The sequence below is a fragment of the Aedes albopictus genome, chromosome 3, assembly GCF_035046485.1.
Source record: "Aedes albopictus strain Foshan chromosome 3, AalbF5, whole genome shotgun sequence".
NCBI lineage: Eukaryota > Metazoa > Arthropoda > Insecta > Diptera > Culicidae > Aedes > Aedes albopictus.
Genome location: NC_085138.1, coordinates 81,721,969 through 81,749,771, shown reverse-complemented (window position 1 = coordinate 81,749,771; position 27,803 = coordinate 81,721,969). Strand labels below are relative to the sequence as shown.

General features: G+C 40.1%; 3 protein-coding genes across 3 annotated transcripts in view; 2 read left to right on the top strand and 1 right to left on the bottom strand.

Annotated features, from left to right (window-relative positions):
* Nucleotides 1-27,803, top strand: part of LOC109413884 (large ribosomal subunit protein eL13) — a 258,035-nt gene that overhangs the window by 71,906 nt on the left and 158,326 nt on the right. The gene's annotated exons all lie outside the window — the stretch shown is intronic.
* The window catches only part of LOC109413880 (CLIP domain-containing serine protease B4), a 105,151-nt gene that overhangs the window by 69,542 nt on the left and 7,806 nt on the right, over nucleotides 1-27,803 (bottom strand). The gene's annotated exons all lie outside the window — the stretch shown is intronic.
* On the top strand, nucleotides 275-27,801 carry LOC134290260 (uncharacterized). The gene is made up of 2 exons (XM_062857359.1): nucleotides 275-1,625; nucleotides 27,674-27,801. The coding sequence occupies exons 1-2, from the start codon at nucleotides 416-418 to the stop codon at nucleotides 27,799-27,801; spliced, it is 1,338 nt and encodes a 445-aa protein (XP_062713343.1). The 5' UTR covers nucleotides 275-415.

Below are 27,803 nucleotides of genomic sequence, written 5' to 3'. Positions count from 1 at the left end.
CTGGAAGGAACTTCATAAGCAATCCCGGAAAGAACTTCTGGAGGAAACCTGGAACCGTATGCAGTAGGAGCCTATATCGTGATTAGAACCCAAAATAATAATAAAAAAGGATAATACATTTCTTATAACTTTTAAAGGATTACTTATATTCTTTCTCTCCATATTTAGCTTTTTTTGTAACCTACTCTACTTTTATCTATTTGTATATCCCTTTTCCTCCCTCTCTGACTTTTTTTTTCGGTTCTTGAACAATAATTATTTTTCGTGTTTTTTTTTTGTAACCGTTAGTTCAAATAGCTAATTTCACATCTCAAAATTGCCGATTTTCACAAATAATCATGAGTTAACTGTGGTGTTGCAGTTCCTGAAAGAGGATACTCTTCCTTTTTGTTACAGAACTCAACTACGTCGTAGAATGAATGTCAATAGAGAAGTCGATATCGTTGAAGAACAGCTGCAAAGTAATTCTTTAGAGGATTTGAACTCTTGCTCCTCATCTATTCTTAATTCCCCTGATCGAGAAGATATGTTGGTAGATGACGATGATTACGACGATGGAATAAACGTCACTTTATTGTCATCATCAATAGTGAAGGATTCTGCTGAAGAACCTCTTCGTAAAAATACAGCGGAAAAGAAGCCAGATGCTTCTGCCACAACCTCTGGCTCGAAAAATGGCATAAGTAATGATAGCGGTGCTAATGTGCCATCCACCGTGGTAGTTCCAAAGGACATGAAGCTGAAACGTCTTAATGGAGCTGCAAAAAAGAGGTTTAGGTACCTTGTTGATCACGGGCATAGCCGTGATGAGGCCCGAGTCTCAGCAGAGAAGCCTTTCCGTGTTCCTCAGCCCGATCCAATTAAACGTCGCAGGAACGCTGACCTGAGCGAATCTACTTCTAGCGACACAAATCCTCCAAAAAGGCTTGCTAGTCAGATTGATAGAGGACACACTTATCAAGTAAGGTCCTCAGTTCAAGGTCGACTAGAACAAGCTAAAAAGGATAACCTGTCGCTAGATCCTAAAGAGGCAGCTGTAGGCAGTGGACCTCATAAACCGTTATACTCAGAGGTGACGAACTATATTAGAATTGGCATTCTCCCTGAAGGCTTTCCTAATATAGAACTCAGTACTCAACAACTAACGATGACGCAAAATGAAATACTGAAAAATGTTGCTGCGCAAAGAAAGGAGCCAGTTAAACCTAAGTTTGGCAACTGTTTGTTCCGACCAGGGCATATGATCGTCATCTGCAAGAACCAAGACACAGCCAATTGGTTAAAGGCTAAAATTTCCCTAATCCAACCTTGGGAGAATGCATGCCTTATTGCAGTTGAGGAGAAAGATATACCCAGGCCCGAAGTATTAGTAGGATTTTTCCCACGAAGCGAACAGGATACAAACGACGAAATCCTCGCCTTTGTGGAAAGCCAGAATGAAGGCCTTGTAGTTGATGCTTGGAGGGTTCTTAAGAGATACGTGGTAAAACAACATCACGTGGAACTCGTTTTCACTGTAGATGATGTTTCCTTGAAGTCTCTGGAAAACTGCAAGTTTACAATAGACTACAAATTTGGAGTGGCCTATTTAAGAAAACGAAATTTGAAGGAAGAGGGCACTGAAGGTGAGCAAACGGCCGCAGAGGAAGGTCCTATCGGAGAAACTATTAGGGCGAACGAAGTGCAGCCCATACATGATCATCAAGGATGGAAGAAAATCACTTCTAGTGACAAATGAGCGATTCCAAGCAACAGCATCAAAATTAAGGAAATTTTTTAATTCATGATTTTCTATTGAACTGAAACTTTGCACAGTTTTTAAGTTCCATCTAAATCGTCATTTTCCGATATCAAATTTTTATTTTGAATCACGACTAACTTTTCACAAGGGTGTATGTGAAAATGGTTCAAAAATATTCAAAAATCTGCACGGCCAAAATGGTTCGTTCGATTGCAATAAATTTTTCAGCAAAGTTAGATAACTAAATGGTGATTCCTAAGAAAATATACACTGTGAAAAAACATCTTTTTTAACATTAAAAAATATCATTTTTGTCACAAAAACTCAAATATCTCAAAACCCTATCTTTTTACCAACGTAATTTTTTTAGGGAAGACGGTCCATTGTATTAGCAATCTACCATAAAAATTTGGTGATGGTAAACTAATAAACAAAAAAGTTATAACATTTCAAACATTTCACAATTTTCACATTTGGTAAATATTTTTTTCTGTGTAAATTATTTCGATCAGAAATCGCAGTTAGATGCAGATTTTATTGTTCAGCAAAGTTAGATAACTAAATGGTGATTCCTAAGAAAATGTACACTGTGAAAAAAAAATCTTTTTTTAACATTAAAAAATATCATTTTTGTCACAAAAACTCAAATATCTCAAAACCCTATCTTTTTACCAATGTATTTTTTTAGGGAAAACGGTCCATTGTATTAGCAATCTACCATAAAAATTTGGTGATGATAAACTAATAAACAAAAAAGTTATGACAATTCAAACATTCCACAATTTTCACATTTAGTAATAATTTTTTTTAGTGTAAATTATTTCGGCCGGAAAGCGCAGTTTGATGCTGATTTTATTGTTAATGGCCTTGCGTGAGTAAAACAATCTGTTTTTATTATGTATTATGTATATTATATGTACAGTACTGTTCCGATTTTATCACGCCCTCCGCGCATTAGTCGTTTATTGATTAATTTGCTGTTACATTTGAGGACAAGTGTTTTCCCTCTTCTTCAAGATGAATGTTGAAAGCGTGTTTTGCAACGTTAAAAATATTGAAATGGGTATAAATGTTGAAGTATATTTCAAAGCATTTTTGAAAAGAGGCGTGATTAAATTGTTTAAACAGATGTCGCTGATGGTACGGTGGCATGACTCTCTGCACTTAGCACTTCTGGCAATTTCTCAGTTGTTGTCGTTTTCGAACTTCCTGCGCCCTGCTTTACCGATGATATACAGATGGCTCGTTTGTCAAAGTCTAGACGGCAGGACGTGCAAATGCGTAAATTTGTATTCAATTTGGGCATAACCAGTCTCTTTCAGTTTATCTATGAGATTTCGTAACTCTTTTGAACATTTTTTTTCACAAGCGGTCTACAAGAGAGCGTTGAGTTGAAGACCTTTGAGAAAGCGACTGTTCATGTTGTTCGTTAGATTATAATAAACAAAATCACTTATTAGTTTTAACTGACTAGTTTGGTGTTGTTTGCTTGGACGAAGAAAAAATTTACTATAAAATTTTTAATATCCATAGCGGTAGTATTTTTTTGCTTTTTCGTGAGCATTTTCATGGTACATATGTATACAGTAAGGTGGCCCACACTTATATGAAAAACAAAAATTTCGAAAAATGCCAAGTCTTACCTTCTAAGAGCAACATTAACGGCAGCTACTATTCGAGCAACCCGCGCAGCGCTACCATTTTGACTTAACCACCCTTTTCCACACCGGTAGCAATCAAATTAGTCACCCTGATTCGTATCGGGAGGGCTGTCATATTTCCATAGAATTTTTAGCAGCGCAACTGTCCCGCTACTATATTTGGTCACCCACCCATAGCGCTACTATTTTGCGAGCGCATCTAGCAGCGACCGGTAAAGTATGCTGCAATGATGGAGGGCTGCCAAACGGGGTATAGAAGCGCACCGTTAAAGGTGCTCTAAATCAGTTGTTTTGGAGTCCCAGAAGCTACGTTCAAAATTTGAGCAAAATCGGTTGAGCCTAAGGGGGCGCTCAAAACGCTTGAAGTTTGTATGGGAAAACTTGGCCAAATGTATGCAGAAATTTTAAGTTTTCGAATTTTGCCGCCAGGTGGCGCTGTAAGCGTTCAATAATCAAACCCTTTGGTCTTATTGTAGGTGACTATATGCCAAACAACTTTGTCGAAGACCGCAAAGTGATCCAACTTCTGTGAAAAAAGTTATACCCTTGGTAAAGTGAGGATAAACTTTATTGTTGTTTTTCCAATACATGTAAAAGAATAATATCAATAATGAAATCTCACTACTTTGCCTCACTTTGCCTAGGGTATAACTTTTTTCACAGGCGTCGGATCACTTTGCGGTCTTCGACAAAGTTGTTTGGCATATAGTCACCTACAATAATACCAAAGGGTTTGATTATTGAACGCTTACAGCGCCACCTAGCGGCAAAATTAGAAAACTTAAAATTTCTACATTTGGCCAAGTTTTCCCATATAAACTTCAAGCGTTTTGAGCGCCCCCTTAGGCTCAACCGATTTTACTCAAATTTTGAACGTAGCTTCTGGGAGTCCTAAACAACTTATTTAGGAGGTAAGACTTAGCATTTTTCGAAATTTTTGCTTTTCATATAAGTGTGGGCCACCCTAGTATACAGACAAACAAACGTAACACTGACGAAATTTTCATTGACCACGCCTTTAACGATCATTTTGAATCTTGGTTGTGGCTTTCATAACCAGAAGAGTGCCCATCGTTTTTCTTTGCGTTTGACGTTTCACACTAGCGCCTTCTGATGACGATATTGCACAACGCAGTGTTTCGTGAAACATTTCCACCAGGTGGTGGTAGTGTGAACTGGGCGATGGATTTTCACGAAAATTGTTCTAGGCGTTTTGTCTGTTTGTCTGTGGTATGTACCTCTCATGCATTTGTTGTTGTTGAAGTTACTCGCATTTTTCCGATCATAAAGTCTGTTCTCTAAGGGCCGATTTCTTCACCTCGGCTTAACCCGTAAGCCAGGCTTACCCATATAGTTAAACCTGGCTTAACGCCTAAGCCAGGGTGAAGAAATCGACCCTAAGAGGTTTTTTTTTGCAGATCAACTAGACGTATACGCGTATATATAAAACTTTTATTATGCAGCTTTCGTCTTCAAAATAAGTTTAATTCCATTTTTCTTATGATCAACAGCTTTTCAACACTATCAAGGGATTTTTTCACCAGTCACGTACAATAAAAAGTATGACAATCTCAATATTTTTGATCACAACACTGGATCGCGTGTAAGGTTCAAATAGATACTATAGTAATTATAAATAATCAAACAAAAATATCATGAAAACAACTTGTTTAATTCATGCGGTAGCCTTTACAATAAAATCAGCATCAAAATATAGTTCTCGAAATAATTTACACAGAAAAAAAATTTTTTTTGTTACTAAATGTAAAAATTGTGAAATGTTTGAAATGTCATAACTTTTTTGTTTATCAGTTTACCATCACCAAAATTTTATGGTAGATAGCTGATATAATGGGCCATTTTCCCTAAAAAATTGACGTTGGTAAAAAGATAGGGTTCTGAGATATTTGAGTTTTTGTGACAAAGTTCATATTTTTTTATAGTAAAAAAAGAAATTTTTTACAGTGTATATTTTCTAAGGAATCATCATTTAGTTATCTAACTTTGCTGAAAAATTCATAACAATCGAACAATCCGTTTTTGCTGTACAGCTTTTAGAATATTTTTGAACTATTTTCGCATACACCCTTTTGAAAAGTTAGTCGTGAGTGAATATGAAGGTTTGATATCGAAAAATGGCGATTTAGATGAAATTGAAAAACTGTGCAAAGTTTCAGATATTTTTGAAATGGTCGCTCAGGATCGACTGACATGACTCCGTGGAATTCCTCAAATGATACATGATACGAACAATCCAAGATTGCCTTTGCTCTTGCAGTAGCATGATGCCAACACTCTTGCCCCGTGCTTGTATCATGGGATCATAGGCAATCGAAGCATCTGATGCACGCTTTATCATGGGATCACACGTTATCAGATCATGTTACAAGTCGCGATAAATTTTATTCATCAAGATTTAAACCTGGATTTAAACCTCTTATGGACCAATAAACAGAATTCATGATCAAAAGCAATACATTCATTGGCATTTCTTGATATTAGAGCAACAAGAAAGCACAAAAAGTGAATGATTTTCGGTATTGATCATTTCGACTTCATGATAACGTTCGCATCATGGCCGCACATGCCTCGCGATTCAATTTTCGCGGAGCGTGGTTTGTTATAATGCTTGACGACAACGTTCTATCGTTGTTGCTATGATCGCGCGATGTGCTTCAACCGCGACACATTCGGGATCTTATCATGATCACTAGATTTCCATCCTTGATGATCATGGAAAAGGTACAAAAGAAGAAGACTCTGAAATGGCTGACCCTAACCAAGCAGCTTGCAGAATCGAAAGCAAGGAAGCAATGATGGCGACAAAGGTATTTTGCAGCTCTTCAAAGTGTGAAAATAAGAGTGATTTCATATCTCAAAACAACATTGACATTTGTAACAGTGCATTTATTAATGCTATAAGAGAAGAAGTATTAGATTTAACTCTCTGCAATTCAAAACTATCGAACAGTATAGAAAAATGGCAAGTATCTGATGAAATATCCATGTCAGATCATAGACAAATTCTATTCGAATTCGGTACAAGGCATTTACAAAGGGAAACGTTTAGAGATCCCCGAAAAACAGATTGGGAACTTTACAGTACTCGATTACAACGTCAAAATGAATTAACTTTATTCAACATTGATACATCTTATGAACTTGAAAAAGCAGCAGACTGCAGTTAAATTAATAACAGAGGCTTACAGCGAAAGCTGTCCAGCAAAGCTGCGCTCTACCACTAGAGATGTTCCCTGGTGGAATGATAGACTCGAAAAACTTAGAAATAATGCCCGGAAACAATTCAATCGAGCTAAACGTATTTCTGATTGGTCCATGTACAGAAAGGCCTTAACAAACTACAATATAGAAATAAGAAGATCAAAGCGGAAAAGATGGAGACATATGTGCGAAGGCATAGAAAGTACTCCTGAAACGGCAAGACTTCAAAAAGCGCTCTCTAAAGATCATACCAATGGTCTTGGAACACTCAAAAAGAAAGATGGTTCTTTCACTGTAAATTCAAAGGAAACACTGGAATTAATGATGAAAACTCATTTTCCAGGATCTCTTCCTACACTCTCTGTTCAAACCAGAGATCAAAATAACACTTTTTGTAGCTTACCAAACGGATCAGGAATGTCCGCGGCCGCGAGCGCGTTGTCGTCGTCGTCTATTTCACAGTGCTCATCTTCGTACGGGGCAGTTCAGTGTGCTTTTGGAGGCAAAATCGAAATACCGCTTTTTCATTTGGTTCGGCCGCGAGCGCGTTGTCGTCGTCGTCGTCGTCTATTTCACAGTGCTCATCTTCGTACAGGGCAGTTCAGTGTATTTTTGGAGGCAAAATCGAAATGCCGCTTTTTCATTTGGTTCGGCCGCGAGCGCGTCGTCGTCGTCTATTTCACAATGCTCATCTTCGTACGGGGCAGTTCAGTGTGTTTTTGGAGGCAAAGTCGAAATGCTGGAGTGTGCGGTGGACGCGTCGTGGATCGAGTCGGTTCCGAATTTTTCGCTTCCCGTCGGCGCTAGTTCCCAATACACTTAAAGTTGATAATACATATTTTCTTTCATTTTTTGCATTTACACAAAAGAGTGAAAAGTGTTGGTTCGGGCTCGCCGGTCGAGAAAAATCCGGGCGCCGACAAGTGGGTCGCGTTCAGTGTATTTCTGTGTGGAATAGACTAAAGGTTACTGCTCCCTAGTGGAGTGGAGACGCGCGATAGAATTTTCTTTTTGGCTAGTTTTTGCGTCGAAAAGTGGTCGGTTGTTAACGGCGGTTTGTGTATATTGATCCATTGTCAAATCATATCACCAACCATAGGTGACTCCCGGACTGACAATGTACCTTACCCTACTAACAAAAAAATAATCCTTCTTGAGACAAACGTGGAGATGCAGCGATTCGCGGTCTTTATAACAACGTTTGTCTTACTAACATTCCCTCCCATCCTCGATGACCGTAAGGACGTGGCCGGCGCCGTTATTGACCCTATTAAAGTTGGGAGCTCTCGACCTGTGTACATTGAGAATAGTAAGCTAGTCCTAAGCCCTATTCTTTGGTTCCTTGTGCAATTTCGATTGCTCTGGTCAATCACGGAGTAGCAACTACGAATTGTGCGGTCATCTATGCTCATGCTCATGCTCATGCTTACCAAACGGATCAGGAATGTCCGATTCGGAGGCCACAGATCTAGCAAATCATATATTTACATATACTAGAATTGAATGGGCATTAGATTCTTTTGATCCCTTCAAATCTCCTGGTTTAGACGGAATTTTCCCTGTACATCTGCAAAAGAGCAAGGTAAAGATAATTCCAATTTTAATGAAGCTGTTTAAAGGCAGCTTCCTCTTAAGGTATATTCCTACAAAATGGAGACAAATTCGAGTTGTATTTATACCTAAGAATAACAAAAAAGACAAATCGTCGCCAAAATCATTTCGGCCAATTAGTCTTACATCTGTTTTCTTAAAACTAATGGAAAAACTTATAGATGAGTACATTAAAGTGGAGATACTCACTGACAAACCTTTAACTAGAGCTCAATTCGCCTATCAGACTGGCAAATCGACAATATCGGCTCTTCATTCATTGGTTACTAAGGTTGAAAAAACCTTCGACACGAAAGAAATACTCTTGGCAGCATTTTTGGATGTGGAAGGAGCATTCGACAATGCAAGTTTTGCATCAATGAAAACTGCAATGAGAAATCATGGGTTCTCCCAAAGTATTATTGATTGGATAGAAGAGATGCTGTCGAAAAGTGAAATATCAGCACATCTTTGAGATACAGTTGGAAAGGTAACAGCTGTTCAGGGCTGTCCCCAAGGGGGAGTAATCTCTCCCCTCCTCTGGTCTCTAGTTGTTGATGATCTTCTTGTAAAACTACAGCATCAAGGGTTCGAAGTAATTGGATTTGCGGATGATATTATCATTATTGTCCGTGGAAAATTTGATAAGATTATTTGTGATCGAATGCAAGCAGCGTTGAATTATACTTTGACGTGGTGTAAAAATGAGGGGCTAAATATCAATCCTACAAAAACAACAATTGTACCGTTTACTAGACGACGCAAAATGTCTATGACAGAGCTAAAATTAGGAGATACTATGCTGTCTCTTGCTACGGAGGTTAAATACTTAGGAGTAATTTTAGATAGCAAGCTTTGTTGGAACAAACATGTTGAACAACAGTTAGATAAAGCAAGAAATGCTTTCTGGGGCTGCAAGAGAACTTTAGGTAGAAAATGGGGTTTAAAACCAAAGATGATACTTTGGATTTATACGGCCATTGTGAAACCGATTATTTCGTATGCATCTATTATTTGGTGGGAAAAAACCAAACAAGCCACTACTCAAACAAAGTTGAACAAGCTTCAAAGACTTGCTACTGCTTCACTATGTGGGGCAATGCGTAGCACTCCATCTAAAGCTTTAGACGCTATGTTAAATCTTCCTCAATTACATGAGTATATACAAATGGATGCGGTTAAAAATGCTCTGAGGCTAAGAAGGTCCTGTAGATTCACTGTAAGTTATCTAAAGGGACATATGAGCATATTAAAAACTTTCAAAATAAATCCAATATACTCAATGAATGAAGATTATATGTTGAAACGTAACTTTTTCGATCATCTATTCTATGTTCCTGATGTGACTCGTCAGGATTGGGAAATAGGAGAACCACACTTTCAACCTGGCTATACAATTTTCTTCACAGATGGGTCAAAACAGGATAACATGGTAGGGGCGGGAGTATTTGGCCCTGGAGTCAATCTGTCATTATCATTGGGAACCTGGCCAACAGTTTTCCAAGCTGAAATTTATGCAATTTCGGAATGGCGCTACAGAAATGCAAATATTTGTATTTGTTCAGATAGTAAAGCAGCGCTAAATGCGTTGAAGTCTAAAGTATATACGTCAAGTCTAGTGTGGGAATGTACCAAGCTGCTGCAGCAATTGTCCTGTCGCAATAAGGTCAATCTTTATTGGGTTCCTGGTCATTGCGGAATAGAAGGAAATGAAAAAGCTGATCAGTTAGCAAAAATTGGGTCATCCACTCAGTTTACTGGGCCCGAGCCATTCTTCGGAATAGCCCCTTGTGCCCTTAAAATGGAATTAAAGAACTTAGAAAGGGAAAAAGTGAAACTTACCTGGGCTGGTACACCGGATTGTCGTCAATCGAAACGATTCATATTGCCGGATGCTAATAGAACATTAAGGTTAATAAATCTGAATAAACATGATTTAAGTACTTTTACTGGGTTGATAACAGGTCACTGTCCTTGTAAATCTCACCTCAAAACAATTGGGAGAGTGCAAGATGATAAGTGCCGGTTTTGCACATTAGAGAGCGAAAGCTCTGAGCATTTACTGTGCGAATGTGCTGCGCTTTATCGTAAGCGCTGCCAATACCTTGATAAGGGCCTGTTGGCGCCGTGGGAAATATGGGTCTGCAATACCAAAAGGGTGCTGAATTTCATTAGAAATATAGTACCTGATTGGGACACACGCCAACTACTGGGAGGATAATCCCTTCTAAATAGGGACGAATACTTCCAGTACGACAAAAACAAAGAGGATCACATCACAATAGATCAAATAAATGGTCGCAGTGGTATCATGTCCCCAACACAGGAAAAAAAAACCTGGAAAAAATCCAGGATGACAATTCTGAAGGGATGCCATAATAAACTTCTGGAGTAGCCTTCGGAGAAAATTCTGAATGAATCTCAAAAGAAAGTATGCATGAAGGAATTCCATGAAGAGCTCCTGGAGAAATCCCAGGAACAACTCTTGGAGTGTTCTCAGAAGGAACTTCTTAAGAAATTCCAGAAGAAACTCCATGAAGAATCACAGAAAAAACTTTTTGAAAAGGAATTTCCAAAATGAGCATTCTCAGAATGGTATTCGTTTTTGTTATTTTGCCTCTTATTGCCACCTAACGATGGACATGTCGTTAGGTAATGAGTCGGGACTGCCCAAAATATTGTTTACCTAAATGTACCTAAATCATTACCTAAACGGATTCAGTTTATTTCCTAAATGGAGTACAAGGTTGCAAAGAAGTTTGAGAAGGAAAGGTGACTAGCCCAAGTAACATTTTTTAGTCAAATAGACTAAAAGAGTTCTTAAAACCATCATAAAATCAAAATAAAAGATATTTGATTTAGTGATGGTTCTTAAAACCTGTACAAGACAAATTGGCAATCAAAATGTTACTAGGGTAGGAGATTTAAAGGGGGTCATGTGCAGTTTCACAAGGATAGGGACCTCAGGGACGTCTTCGGGGGGCTCCGAAGGGTCTCAGGTACGTAACATGTGGTCCGTGGGGGCTTTCAGCGGTATTTTAGGAAATTCAGCCAGTTTTGGAGGCGTTTTCGCTGGTTTTTGAGGGTCTCAGGGGCGTTTCATGGGGTGCAAGGGGAATTTAGGTTTTTCTTGGGGACGTTTCAAGTAGTTTCAGTGGATTTCCTAAGGCGTTACAGGAACGTTCGGAGAGCTTTTGAGAGTCTCAGGTGCGTTACATGGGGTCCAAGGGGTTTTCGATGGAATTTACGATGTTTTAGAGGATTTTCGTAAGGTGCGAAAGGCATTTTCTTCTAGTCATGTATTAAACGATTTCAGAGCATGATCAGAGCACCTAACAAATAAGAAGTTTATCCTTGTCAATTGAATAAACTGTCATCCAATCGACTAGCAGGGCACGAAACACGAAAAACCCTGCAAAGTTCCGCCAAACTGAAAAATTATCGAATGTCGGGTTAAAATCAGGTTATCTTATATCGTACGTTGGATTACTGTTGGACCAATATCGAACGATTGTTGGCTCTATGTTGAGTTTAGTGGCTAAAATAAAAAAAGGTCAACGATAGGTTTATGCCGGGTTTGAAGTCATCAATGATGTAAAAGCTTTAAACCTACAACACCACAAAGTATGCTTCCTAGCTACGGCTTAATTGAATGATATGTCCCTTGACTAATGCTGGAGCTGATATCAATTGAATGATCAGAGGCTAGTCAGGGAAGTTGAGGGGGCATCTCCTAACACTGAACCCCCCTTTATCCCCTTTCTCACTCACTACTTCTTTCCCTTCGACCAAAGTTATACTCCAACTGTTTTGAATGCAATCAAATTCCATTTGGGTAACGTTACCTAAATGGAGGGCCTTAAATAGATTTTACCTAAATGGATTCCACCTAAATGGAGGTTTGAGTGTAATGGTATTTAACACTAATAACTTGAAATGTTATGCAGTTGTTATACCTTTTAGTTTTTTTTTTCTAAACCATAGGGGGATAATCTGCTCAACAGACACCCTAACAGGAAGGTTAGGGTAGTGTGGGGCTGAGGCCGTCTTCTACAACAAAAGTAAAATCCAGGACTACTCTCTCCTCGTACCCACTAAACCATTTCAATGGTCGCCAAACCCTACGTCTCTCCGGAACCACCAAGAAGGTATTGCTTCAGAGAGGGGCTAGTGCATATCGCACCCACAAGGTTAGCTGCCGTAGCCTAGCAGCAACGAACATCGATGACTCGCTCTGGAGAGTCCATCACGGTAACATGCTGGCGCTTAGCTAGTTTCCCGAGTGGTCCTCGCCACTCCCTTTGTCCTCGGAAGGCGGGCAGGGTCAACCCCGCCCGCGCCCAACTGCTTTGCAGACATCAAGAACTGATGCCCACGTGCAACCCGATCTGACCTGCTGAAGGCAAGGGTATCACTACCCTTCAGGCCCTATCAGCTGCACCAGAAGGTTGCTGACAGCAGGGTCTCCACCTGCCCCGACCCTTGCCGGGGACCCATTTCCAACCGCGGGCTCGGATCCAACCCAGTAGACCGACGCCACGACAGCACCGACAGCACTTCCTCTCCGCGGCCACTTAATCGCTGTAAAGGTCGATCTCGACCGCAGGGCAGTCGGTATGAAGCCGACTCCGAACCCCTGGACCTCCTCTTATACTGCATCTGGACTAGCCATTCTCCGAGTCCACGCGCCACCTCCTCTGTAGCTCCCAGACGATATGGGTGATAGCCGTTGAAACGGCGTTCCAGCCAAACTCATCCCTACACATTTTCTGGACCAAGTTGTCCGGGTTTGTGTCCTCCCCGCACGTGGCAAGCATGCGGTCACGCATTGTGCGAAAACGCGGGCAACCGAACAAAACGTGTTCCGCCGTTTCCTCTAAACCATTGCACAATGGGCATTCGGGAGAATCCGCATGCCCGAAACGGTGTAGATACTGTCGGAAGCAACCATGACCTGTAAGGACCTGTGTCAGGTGGAATGTAACTTCCCCATGGCACCTATTAATCCAACTGTGCCGCGCATTTCGAAGCACTCCATGTCCTCACTGATAAGAATGCTGATAGGCACCATACCAGTAATGACGCAGAGAGCGTCGTGTGACACGGTACGGTATGCGCTCGCAACCCTCAGGCACATAAGCCTGTAAGTACTTTCCAGCTTCCGTCGGTAGGATTTAGTACTTAGCGCGGTGCCCCACGCCGGGCCGCCATACCTAAGTATGGACGTAGCAACACTAGCCAGAAGCTTGCGCTTACTGGCGTACACCGCAGAGCTATTGGACATCATCCGGGACAGTGCCGCAATAGCTGTGGAGGCTCTTTTACAGGCATTATCGACGTGGCTACCGAAGGTAAGCTTATCGTCGATCATCACGCCCCCCAAGTAACAAAATTAAATTTATAATGCTTTTGAAGTATTCTTCAACACCTGTTCTTTAAAACCATGCATAAACCAAATTGCTCTACAACATGACATCAACTCAACCATAAACCCGCCATAAGATCAAAGAGGCCCATCCTAAGATGCTCTTGGAGAGTTGTTTTTAAATTTCTCTTAAAACTTGATGTACTTCCCAAGTTGTCCTCAAGGCGAATTGCTCTCTCTTTGTAGAATTCTTAAAGTGCACGATAAAACGGTAATAAATTTGTCGGGATTGTTGCTGATGCAGCTTTTATGTCGACAGAAATGTTTGGTGCATCAAATTGAAATTAAAAACACAATGAAAATGACACATTATTGTAATCGGGATTAATTTATTACACAAATTGAAAATATTTCCGTGGTGTAACAAGGATGCCAAATGCCAAGCAAAATTCATCGTATATATGTTGCAAGATACTTCCAAAAATTGCAACGCGCTTCCATTATAACGCTCTAATAAAATATTAAAAAATATTATTCCTGGTCATGCGAACATTACTCATGAGTTTTCTCAACATGGCTTCCATTGAAATCTAGGCCGGTGGTCGGTCCATCATCGATGGTTTTAATCAACATCACCATAAGATCGTCTTAAATTTCTTTCAACTCATGCTAGAGCTAAAAGTATAACTCAAGAATACTAGGATTTATAATGTTCTCAATGCAGCCTGGTTGGCCTCCATCAAGAACGTCTTAAATTTATTTCATCTTATGCAAGGGTAAGAAGTATTACTCAAAAGTACTCAGGTTTATAACGTTCTTGATGTAGGTTTATGCAAACTCCGCCGAGAACGTCATAAATCATGTACGCCAAATTGTAAACAAACAATAAATTATCGCACCGCGGTGGATTTTGTGAATCTCGTCCGATGAATTTAGTTATCAGCCCGGTACCGTTGCCAACCAGGCAGACCTTTTTCGATATCCGGCCTTGATGCGGTGCAGTGCCTCATTCCTCCGGTCAGCATTTCCAGGTAAGTAGTTGTAGATTTTGAAGATCGATGATTGGAACCCCGATTGCACGGGAATCTACGTCCTAGATGACCAAACCCACCTCATATCGGATGCTGCAACCGGAGGAATTTGGCACTGCACCGCGTCGCGGTTGGGTTTCCGTGTAGGTGTTTTTGATTGGCAGCAATAATGGAACGATGAGAATCAAAATCTGATGCTTGAGTTTTTTCTTGTATTTTTCATGTACCAAACTGTTCTCATGCGAGAACAGTTGCTCTTGATCAAGAACGGATGATTGAAGATAACTACAAGAATCTTATAAAACTGAAAACAAGTTCAACAGTTCTTGTTGTGTTTATGGTTTTATAAACTGAGCATCAAGTATTCTTGGAGGTGTTTTTAAAACCACATATTGACGAAGAATAATTGTGCTCAGCTGAAACTCCGATAAGATCAACTAGAATATGCAATGTTCCGATAAAACTATCATAAAAACAAATAAAACCAAATAGAATTACGATTGTTACTTGGGCCAAGTGTTTGACGGAGCGCTTTGACAGGATAGTGAACTCTCCTACACTGATCTCCGTCTGCTGCTCCGACTTCCGGTTGTTAACAACCGTCACCTCTGCCTTGTGGTGAGCCAGCTCCAGTTTCCTGGATCGCATCCACGCCTCCACAACCTTGATCGATTGGTCGGTAGTCAACTTCACCTCCTCGATCGTTTCATCATAGACTTCGAGCGTAATGTCGTCGGCAAATCCGACAATCTCCACTCCCACTGGGTACTCTAACCTCAACACCTCGTCGTACATGACATTCCATATCACCGAACCCAGGATGGAACCTTGCGGGACTCCTGAGGTTATGTGAAAGCACTTCTGACCCACCTCCGTGTCGTAGACTAGTACACGATTCTGAAAGTAACTTCCGAGAATCTTGTACAGGTACTCCGGTATCCCAAGAGCGCATCGGCAATAGCAGACCAGCTGGCGCTATTAAACGCAATCCTTACATCCAGAGTCACTACCGCGCAAAAGCGAATTCCCCTCCTCTTAGGCTCGAGTGCTTTCTCTGCGGTTTTTGTAACCGACAAGATAGCGTCTACGGTGGACCTCCCCTTCCGGAAGCCGTACTGGTTGCTCGAAAGACCATTTTCGCCCTCGATGAACCTCAACATCCTATTGAGGATGATCTTTCGAGCACCTTCCTCGCCGTGTCAATCAAGCATATTGGTCTATATGCCGACGGGTCTCCGGGTGGTTTCCCTGCTTTTGGCAATAGTACCAGGCTCTGCCTCTTCCAAGCTTCTGCGAAAACTCCCTCGTCCAGGCATTTCTGCATAGCAGACCTCATCATCTCGGGAGCCTCTGCAATAGCTACTTTTAAGGCCAGGATCGGATCTCCGTCCGGACCTGGGGCCTTACCTACGCTAAGGGACTTAGCTATCCCCGCAAGTTCCACATCGGTGACCCTCTCCTCATCGCCAGCCCCAGTCCCCCGGCTGTCCTACGAAAGGAGGCCAAGGACTAGGATCATGACGCGGAAAAAGTCCTCCAATGATCCCCTCCAACATCTCTGGAGATTGCTCTGTAGGAGCCATCACACCTCTCGTCTTGGCCATAACGATCCTGTAGGCGTCACCCCACGGGTTCGTATTGGCACTCTGACAGAGACCCTCAAAGCAGGCCTTTTTGCTTGCTCTTACAGGGACAGGCAAAATTTTCACTTCTCAAAAAAATTTTAAATAGCTGTAACTTTTCGATAAGTGCATCAAATTTTCTCAAATTTTTACTGTAAGTTGATCAACTATTTGTGTATCAGTGGACACAATTTAGAAAAGATCGAACTATTCTGCACGAAGTTATAAAGATTCTAAAAAACCCAGATTAATCCACCTAGTGGTGATAGTGCCTTTCTCGTTGAATATGTACTCATGATCTTTACGTCGACATAAGCCGATCCTGAGAACACTTATCCGCTTAATACGATTCATGCAAAATTTGACCTCCTTATGAACCAAAATGTGCACAGTAGTTTTAGATGCAAAAGAAGATTTTAAAAACTTTATTTAGTGTAGATGCGATCAAATTATAATTTTCCCATCCAACTTTATATTAACACCACAGCAATTTGAAATGGTGTTGTATGATGAGATTACTTTGGTTACGATTTTATTGTCTTGTACATATATGAAGACTTTGACTATTTCTTCAGTTTTAATCTTACCCAACGTTTACCAGCCACGATTTGATTTATTGCTAACATTGGTTTTGTTTTCTTTCATAATTCCACTATTTGAAGTGCTCAAGCATGCAGAGTTTGGTTCAATTTTACGTTTGACCATTTCCGGCGGACACCTGCAACTGATTCCATGGCACTACTGGTTGTCCCAAATATTGTATATGGCTATTTTCTTGTCAACTGGTTATCAGGCTGCCTAAAAAGCCGCGAATCGATGTGTTACATGGGGAGCATCCATTAAGTACGTCACGCTGAAATTGGGAATTTTCGAAGCTCCCCCTCCCCTCTACGTACGGGTTTTTCCTATACTTAACCCGGGAGCGGTCGCGTCGTGTACTGAGTATACGCACCATGGGTTTGGTTCACTATTATATTTGGACACTTCCGGTGGGACATCAGTTTCTTGCTAACCTTTCATTAGGTTATCAAAAAAGCCGCGCTCTGATGTGTCGCATGCATGGGTTTGGTTCACTTTCATATAAGGCGATTTCCGACGAGACATCCGGAACTGGTTCCGCAATACAACTGGCAGTCTCCAATGTGGTCTGAGCCTACTTCCTTAATAATCGGCCATCAGGGTATTGGAAAAGCCGTGATTTGATATGTCGCATGCGTGGGTTTGGTTCACTTTTCTATCTGGCTACTTCCGGCGGGACCCCGAGAACCGGTTCCGGAACACAACCGGTTCATATATGGTCTGATACTGTTTTCCTGCTAACCTTTCATCAGGTTATTGGAAATGCCGCTGTTTGATGTGTCTCATGCATGGGTTTGGTTCTCTTTGATATCTGGCCACTTCCGGCGGGACCCCCGAAACCAAGTCCGGAACACTACCGGTTCATATATGGTCTGATACTGTTTTCCTGCTAACCGTTCATCAGGTTATCGCAAATGCCGCTGTTTGATGTGTCGCATGCATGGGTTTGGTTCTCTTTTATATTTGGCCTCTTCCGTCGGGACCCCCCGGAACCGGTTCCGGAACACTACCGGTTCAGATATGGTCTGATACTGTTTTCCTGCTAACCTTTCATCAGGTTATCGCAAATGCCGCTGTTTGATGTTTCGCATGCATGGGTTTGGTTCTCTTTTATATTTGGCCTCTTCCGTCGGGACCCCCCGGAACCGGTTCCGGAACACTACCGGTTCAGATATGGTCTGATACTGTTTTCCTGCTAACCTTTCATCAGGTTATCGCAAATGCCGCTGTTTGATGTTTCGCATGCATGGGTTTGGTTCTCTTTTATATCTGGCCACTTCCGTCGGGACCCCCTGGAACCGGTTCCGGAACACTACCGGTTTAGATAAGGTCTGATACTGTTTTCCTGCTAACCTTTCATTAGATTATCGGAAATGCCGCTGTTTGATGTGCCGCATGCATGGGTTTGTTGCATTTTCATGTCTGGCCCCTCCCAAGGGTACCGGTCCGGATCACCTAAATGGCCATAACTCCAGAACGGCTGGACCGGTCCGAACCATTTTCAATAGGAAACAATGCGGTAAAATTCCGGTTCGATTTGAGCTATAATCCGAAAAATCGGCCAATGGGAAGTGCCTTAAAAGTGAGTGACCTTTTTTTGTACACAGACAGACATACATACATACATACATACATACATACATACATACATACACACCCATACGCACATACAGACATCATCTCAATTCGTCGAGCTGAGTAGATTGGTGTATGTGACTTGACCCTCCGAGCCTTCTATCGAAAATTCGTTTTTTGAGTGAACATATAGCCTTTCAGTACACTTTGGTGTACGAGAAAGGCAAAAACGGTATAATTATCGGATAGCCAACTTTGAGCTGTAATATCTCCGGATTTAATGAACCGAATGCAATGAAATTTTGACTGTTTACGACTTATATAATGAGCTTCGAAAAACTTTTGACATAACTGTAAATTCTTAATACGGAAGAAAATTATAACGATTTAATTATTTTTCTAAGAAAACACCAAATTTTCTTAAATTTCAACATCGTTTCAAAATTCGAGATGCTAATTATAGTTTCTTTAAATTCCCTCTGATTCTCTTGAATACAGATATGTTTTGAAAGAAAGTAACAACATAGGCAGCAATTCATTGAAAAAGTAATAGGATTAAGTATTAAAAATAGACCAATTTACTAAAAAATAATAAAATTATTGAAATCGCTATAACTATTTCTCTTGTTAATAATTTCAAGTTACGGTTAATTAGACATTTTTTGAAAAGTGAAAATTTTGCCTGTCCCGATCATTTTGTCTATACCCTGTATCTCGGTCTTAAGCGCGACTTTTGCAGCGGCGAACACCACCCGCCGTTCGTTTCGCTCTTCCTCTGATCGTGCTCGCTGCATCCGCCGCCTAGCCCGTAGGCAGGCGCGGCGCAGGTCCACAATCGCGTCGGTCCACCAGTAAGCCGGTGGCCTCCCATTTCTAGGGTGGACTCGCCTAGGCATGGTCGCATCACACGCACGTGAGAGCACCGCTACCAGCTCGTCGCCGTCTAAACCGATTAAGTTTCGCTCACGGCGGAGCGCCTCCCTAAATACCCCTTCGTCGAAGTATGATGTCTTCCACCTGCGAGGGCTTGGCCTTGGCCTAGCCGCCTCTTCTTCTATCCGCTGTCTGCTGTTGTTGTAGTCGACACTGTAGCGAACCGCCAGGTGGTCGCTGTGAGTGTAGCCATCATCTACTCTCCAGTTCGAACTACTTGTTAGGCCAGGACTACAAAAGGTCACGTCAATAATTGACTCCGCTCCGTTTCGACTAAAGGTACTCTTGGTACCGACATTACCGACATTACCTTTCTGTTCGGGTAGCACTACGGACCACCTGTTCCAGTTGTAAGATTCCACAAATCAAGTGACCCCTAATTCATGGTGTTATACGGCTTTATGCCTACCGTGACTAGGAATGAATGTTTATTGGGGTCCAATAAAATCTAATGGCAAACGGAGCCTTTGAAGTACCAGGGCGCCCTCCACAGTATTTTGCCCTTACTGCGCTAACCGGAGCAGTAGCTCGATGGACCTTGTGTTTCTTCGAGACAATCATCTGCTCTTCTTTAGTCTCAGCCTTTAGACTAAATAACGGTTGATAAGTTTATATGTTCACCTATATGCTTTTTTATTATGCAATTAACACAGTGTATAATGTGTATCCTCGCCTTTGGCGTTTCCAATCGATACCGATCTGGGTTTATTGCTGCTCTTCTTTGTTGTGCTGTGATTGTAAAGACTTTAATTTTGCCTAGTTTGGGTAGTGGCTACGGTTGGGGTAGTTCAGATCAATCTTTAGCGTAAAAAACAGAAACGATCAATCTTTGCAGATTTATGCAAAATGGCCCAAATGGCATTAATCCAAGAACCTAATTTTCCTAATGGGAATTGAGATCTAGGTAACCTTGTGGACTGGGTGTTTGCTACTTTCAGTAAAAATTTAATGGAAAACTCGCGTGTTATGCCTCGAGCATGTGTGCTTGTCAATAACGCAATCGTTGCTACACTCATCTCTGAACTAATCAGGCGCTGTCCATAAACTACGTAGACTTTTTTTCGGCCATCTCAGAACCCCCCCACCCCCCTCGTAGACTTTTGTTCATACAAAATTTTCGAAATTTGTATGGAGCGTAGACTTTGGCCAGACCCCCCGTCCCCCCCTGAAAGTCTACGTAGTTTATGGACAGGCCCTCACTAGAGATGTATGTGCTACCACAATCGATGTATCTGTAGGAAACCAGGAAATACGTCTATTGTTCGGTGTACAGTGACCGGCACAAAAAAAAAATCCACCATATAATGATTACAGTTTCTAATAAAAACTACCCAAGTAACCATGACGCTGTATATAGAGCATTAATTTCGCTTTATAGTGTATTATATGACATGCGATATAAAGTTGTTTTGTCATATAGGCACCATTAAAGTAGGTTTAAAGTTGAAAGTGGCGCTACTATTGTTGATTTAAAGCAAGCTTTACTGTGGTGATTGCTAAAGCATATAAAATGCTTGTACTTTATAGCTAATGCAATCAAATTGTATGGAATGCATACTTAATGCATCATGTAAAAAAAGAAAAAAAGTATGTTTTTCATTTTTCTATCTATTTTTATCTTCCGATACTCCCACTTTGATGTTTTTTATTGTATTTCGGGAATTGAACCTAGACTGCTGAAACTGAACCACGATGAAACTCGGACGCGCTAACGCTGTGTGCTACGATACCATGTATTTTTCACCTGGAAAAATGTGCAACATAAAGTGAAGTATACTTAGCTCGTGCATTATTGAGTTTGTTAGCAACTCTAAAAAATGTGCTGGGGTCTGAATGCCATCAGTTATGTTACTCTCGAATATAAATTCGTCTGTGTTGATTCTGTTTTTTTTGTTTTCATACGTGCTTACTTCTATCTAAAATACAATAAATAAGAAAAAATACAGACAGCGCTTTAATCCTTCCTTTTATGAAATCGGGGCGTTATGTTAAATAAGGAAACCTGTACCCCACATAATTTTTGTTCCCTCAGCATCTGATTGTTTTCATGTCCCAACCAGAAACCCAAAAAAACCATACATAATATAAATTTTCAAACAGCAACATCTGAGCATGATAATCTAAGTGCTCCGCAGCAATCCATGAAAATTTTGGTTTGTTTTTTTTTTGTTTTGAATTGTTCTCCTTCATGCGATATTTTTCTATTTACAACGATGGAAGCTTTAGAAAAGGCATACATAAAGTAATAAATGCTTGCATTATTGATTGCTATAAAGCTTTTAACATGGTAATGTAATGAAGCATTTAACAACGGCTCTATAGAACTATACAGAACTGTCAAAATCTCGTAATGCTTCAATGCTTTCATAATGTAGATTAAACGCGTCATTACTTGACAGATGTAAAATAAAAGTTATGTTGCATTAGCTAAACTATAATACGATTGAATTAATGTTATGATATAATGCTTGTGGTTACTTGGGTATACAGTGTATCAAACAATTGTCCGTACAGCAACTTTTTGGTCAAAATAATTTTTCATTTAGATGATTATAACTTTTTTATACGTCAATCAAAAACGCTGAAATTTTGACCATTTATTACCCATATATTAAAGCTCCATTGGTAAAATTTTGAGCGAGATCGTATAAGTTTTCTGAAAGTTATAGAACTTTTAGTAAAACTTATAAAATTTTTGAATACATTTTTAAAACATTATATCTCAATATGTGCTTGATGAAACTTTTTCAATTTTTTTTCGTGTTACAGCTTATACCTAAGACTTTCATATGCAGCTTCGTTTAAGGTTTTATATTCACTACAAAAAATATGAAAAATCTGTATGTGTTCAGAGTGTTATTTGGAAATTTATCATATTTTGATCAATAAAAGTGCCAAGTGTTTTCAACTTTTTTAAACTCTCTATATGATATATTTTTATACAGAACCTACTAAACTACAGATTAAGAGTAGGTCCTATGGATTTTTCGTTCAGTTAATGCACTTTTATTGGTTGAAAACGTTTGGCAGATTATATGTGCAAAATATGGTAAATTTTAAAACATCGTCTACTACATACGCACATTTTTCCTATTTTTTGTATTGAATATAAAACCCCAAACATGGCTGCATATGAAAGCCTTAGGTATAAGATATAACATAAAAAAAAATGAAAAAATTTCTTCGAGTACATATTGATATATAATGTTTTAAAAATGTGTTTAAAAATCTTATAAGTTTTACTAAAGGTTCTATACTTTTCAGAAAACTTATTCGATCTTGCTCAAAATTTTACTAATAGAGCTTTAATAAATGATTCATGATTGGTCAAAATTTCAGCGTTTCTAATTGACACATAAAAAAGTTATTAACATTTAAATGAAAAATTATTTTGGCAAAAAAATTGCTGTGCGGACAATTGTTTGATACACTGTATGTAAAAATGATAAAATATGCCTTTCAATGAATGCACTTTATCCATTTTACATAGTTTTAGTAATCTGTGTTGAAAAATATTTGGTTTTTCAAGAATACTGCGATTTCTAATAAGATTGAGAAAGTTAAAATTGGGTATGACAGAAAAAAGATCCAACGACCTTCATCATGGAAGCTTTTGAAGAAGCTTGCCCTCTCCGGTCTGTGAAGATCACAAGAGGAACCCCTTGGTGGAACTCTGATCTGACGAAACTCAGGAAACAATGTAGAAAGAGTTGGAACAGACGACGTTCGGCTGGTTCGGAGGCTTTCAGGACTCGCAAGGACTACAGGGAAGCTCTCCGGTCTGCTGAACGATCCGGCTGGAAAAACCTTTGTACAAATGTTTCCAGTTTGAGTGAAGTCAGTCGGTTAAACAAAATCCTTGCGAAATCTAAGGATTTACGAGTGAACGAACTTCGTTTGCCAAATGGCAATCTGACTTCGTCTAATGAGGAAATTCTGGAATGCTTATTCAGCACACGCTTCCCTGGATGTGTGAATATTACATCTTCGGATGAACCTGATGTCTTTTCTTGTAGTTATGATTCCCTGGCTTCGGCTCGGAGTATTGTAACTGTAGAATCGATTGAGTGGGCACTTAAAAGCTTTGCTGTTTCAAATATCCTGGGGCAGATAGGATTTATCCTATTTTGCTTCAGAAGAGACTTGATTACTTCAAACATGTTTTGAAAAAAATACTTGTTTGCAGTTTTGCTACAGGGTATATTCCCTAATCTTGGCGGGATATTACTGTAAAGTTTATTCCGAAAGTGGGTGGAGCGTCGTATGAAGAAGAAAGGAGTTTAAGACCTATCAGTTTGATCTCTTTTCTTCTTAGAACATCATCATGAATTGTCGATCATCACATCCGTGAAGTTCATCTGGCCAACCGGCCTCTTCATGTGAATCAACATGCCTACCAATCTGGTAAGTCCACTGTGACTCTTTTACACAAGGTTGTTTACGTTATTGAGAAAGCATTCACTCAAAAGCAATCTTGCTTAGGTGTTTTCATAGATATCGAGGGTACTTTTGACAACGTGCCTTCCGATGCTATATTGGAAGTCGCACTGAGCCATTGTATATCTCTAATGATTTCCAATTGGATTAACCAAATGTTTAAGGTTGAAGGATTCGTCATTGATATAATCGTCATCATTGAAATTTTGAAAGCAGTTTTCTCGTTCAAATCACAAATATTCGTTATGAAAATGTATTCACTGTATTCCACTCTTTATTTGAAATACAGTGAATACATTTTCATAATGTATATTTGTGTTTTGAGCGAAAAAACTGCTTTCAAAATTTCAATGATGACGATTATATCAATGACGAATCCTTCAACCTTAAAGCCCGACATCTCTTGTCGACATTGCGTCAAGCAGGAGTCTTATCACCACTTTTGTGGAATATCATAGCAGATATGCTATTGAGGTAACTCAATAATATCGGGTCGGTATGTGCATCAGCACCCTTTTCAACCTGATGCAAAGCGCCCTTCAGGTAGTTGAAACATGATGTCGAAAGGGCAACTGCACCAGTCGTAATCAAAGAAGTGTGTGTTTTGCATGAAAAAATAAAATAAAATAACCTAGATTCCATCCCAAAGATTGCCAGAATCGTGTCAAATAAAATGTGTCAACCTGTCCCATCCATGGGTGGGTGGGTATTGAAGCCAAAGTCAACTTCTGCGAAAATCACCACAATGTAGCAAAATAATAATTTCTAGATGGAACCGAATCGCATCATCGTGCAACCTTTCTCGTGCTGCAATGAAAGCTCCCGGGAAAAAGTCAGCTTCCTTGCCAAACCAACCATGGCACTAGTTTCTCTACTTTTCACCATGGCTACCTCTATAGATGGGACGCGGGATCAACCCACGATGTTGCATTGATCGCTCCTCAGTCGGTCGGTCGTCGTCGACGACGTCATTTGTAGCGCTTCCGCCACATTGATTGCAAGACAACAATTGTGGGTTGTGGGCGGATAGAGATATACCTAGAAACTGTGTGCAGTACCTGCTGCGGCCATCGACGACGACGACGACGACTGTTTTTTTTTCAGTTTCGCTTTTACTCTTCTACCAACGACAACGTCGGAAATGCTTTTCAACTATTTTTCCAAACCATAGCAGGATGTTTTCCCTTGGCATTTTTGTTCAACACGAATCGGCTCTTGGGTTGGTCGATACTGCAAATTGGTTGCGCAAAGTGTGATTCCCGTAGACTGCTTCGGAAAGTTACTTCCTGTATGGGGCCGTTCATAAACCACGTAAAGTCTACGCTTCAAACAAATTTTAAAATTTTTGTATGGACAAAAGTCTACGAGGGGGAGGGGGAGTCTGAGATTGTCAAATTTTGGTCTACGTGGTTTATGAACAGTCCCTATGTGGGAGGCATAGCTTCAAGCAGTTTTTGAGAAAGTCTTTGTTGGAGGCTAGTCCACCATGGTCACGCAGGCCATAGCGAGGCTAGCTCCGTCGATGCCTGTTTCTAAATTACAATGAAAATAGAACGCAAGACAACTTCCATCAAACTAGACGGCTGCCGACTGATACCTCAATCAGCAACCGCCACTCTCTTTATTCCATTCAGGTATATACAATTTTACAATCTTCTTCCATAATAATATACCTCTGCCATCTCTCCAACAATTGTACCTACCAACAATACTGCCGCCGTTCACGTACCTGAAGGTTCGACGCTACCCGAGCGTTCAACGCTACCTAACTTCCAGCAGTCTTAACTGCAGAGCTCAATACTAATGCTCGGTTCTCTAGTTAACTTAGTGCAAGAGGTTTTTCAGTCGCCAATCCGGAGACGACCCAAGTAACCATGACGCTGGATATAGAGCATTAATTTCGCTTTATAGTGTATTATATGACATGCGATATAAAGTTGTTTTGTCATATAGGCACCATTAAAGTAGGTTTAAAGTCGAAAGTGGCGCTACTATTGTTGATTTAAAGCAAGCTTTACTGTAGTGATTGCTAAAGCATATAAAATGCTTGTACCAAATAGCTAATGCAATCAAATCGTATGGAATGCATACTTAATGCATCATGTCAAAAAAGAGAAAAAGTATATTTTTCATTTTTCTATCTATTTTTATCTTCTCATACCTGTTGTGATACTCTGACTTTGATGTTTTTTTATTGTACATTGTACATGTATTTCGGGAATTGAACCTAGACTGCTGAAACTGGACCACGATGAAATTCGGACGCACTAACGCTGTGTGCTACGATACCATGTATTTTGCACCTGGAAAAATGTGCAACATAAGGTAACGTATACTTAGCTCGTGCCTTATTGAGTTGTGTTTTCAGCAACTCTGAAAAAATGTGCTGGGGTCTGAATGCCATCGATTATCTTACTCTCGAATATAAATTCGACTGTGTTGATTCTGTTTTTTTTTTGTTTTCATACGTGCTCACTTCTACAAAAAAAAATACAATAAATAAGAAACAATACAAACAGCGCTTTAATCCTTCCTGTTATGAAATCGGGGCGGTATGTCACATAAGGAAACCAATGCCTCACATAATTTTTGTTCCCTCAGCATCTGATTGTTTTCATATCCCAATCAGAAACCACAAAAACCATACATAATATAGATTTTCAAACAGCAACATCTGAGCATGATAATCTAAATGCTACGCAGCAATCCATGAAATTTTGGTTTGTTTTTCTTTTGTTCTGAATGGTTCTGTTTCTAAAAATGTTTTACAAAATTTTTGTCGAACTGAGGGGCATTTATCTGTTTACAACAATGGAAGCTTCAGTAAAGGCATATATAAAGTAATAAATGCTTTCATTATTGATTGCTATAAAGCTTTTAACATGGTAATGCAATGAAGCATTAAGCAACGACCCTATAAAACTTTACAGAACTATCAAAATCTCGTAATGCTTCAATGCTTTCATAATGTAGATTAAACGCTTCATTACTTTACAGATGTAAAATAAAAGTTATCTTGCATTAGCTAAACTATTATACGATTGAGTTAATGTTATGATATAATGCTTGTGGTTACTTGGGGACGGTTTCGATTACCGTTCTAGACGAACATTTGAAAAGGGCCTATCTGCTTTTTGTAAACAAACATGTTTTTGTCTCTGTAGGGCACATCTGCATCCACCCACGCACATCAACACCCTTAACAGATAGCTTGAAAACACTCACTCTTTCTGATAAGGGTGTTGATGTGCGTGGGTGGATGCAGATGGGCCCTACAGAGACAAAACATGTTTGTTTCGCAAAGCAGATAGGCCCTTTTCAAATGCTCGTCTAGCGTTCTGGTCGGGAATTTTTTGTGACTTCCTGGACATAGTGTATCCTTGTGCTTGCCACTCGATATACAAAATCATGCAATGAATGTTATTGTATTCAAAGAACACTAAGGCAGGTCAAGTTCCGATGGTAACGAAGAGCCATATAGAAGTAGAAGCTTACGCGATAAAATTTAAAAAAAATCCTAAAAAGATCATTTAGGCTTGTAGATCTGAAGAATGATTTTCTTTAACTCAACTTTCCGAACCAGTCTACCCGGTGCAGCACCCGTATTGCCGGTAGCCACTCTCGGATTATTCGATTTTCATATGCTTTATGTAATCTCAACCAACCCGAACGAGTAGACAGAAGACATTAGTGCCAGCAGCAGCAGATCATCGCACGGACGGAACCAAATCGATCAAAAACCGATTATTTTAGTTCGTTTATTGGGAAATCGTGAGCAAACAAATCGCGAGGAAATTATTATCGTCCATGACTCTATTGCATACTGTGCGCGCACCTACTAGGTACACAGTGAGGAAGGTTGATGGCGAAACAAAAAACCTTCACTCGCCCAATTTCGCATTATCATTGTCCGTCAGCTCTTCAACTATCCATCACCATCAGTAGCAAGCAGCTCAACATCATCATTTTCCAGTGCAGTGGGCCACCGACGCCGCGCTGCATTACCTTTACTATGCAGCTGAGGCTGTTCGAGGTCGTTTTCTGACT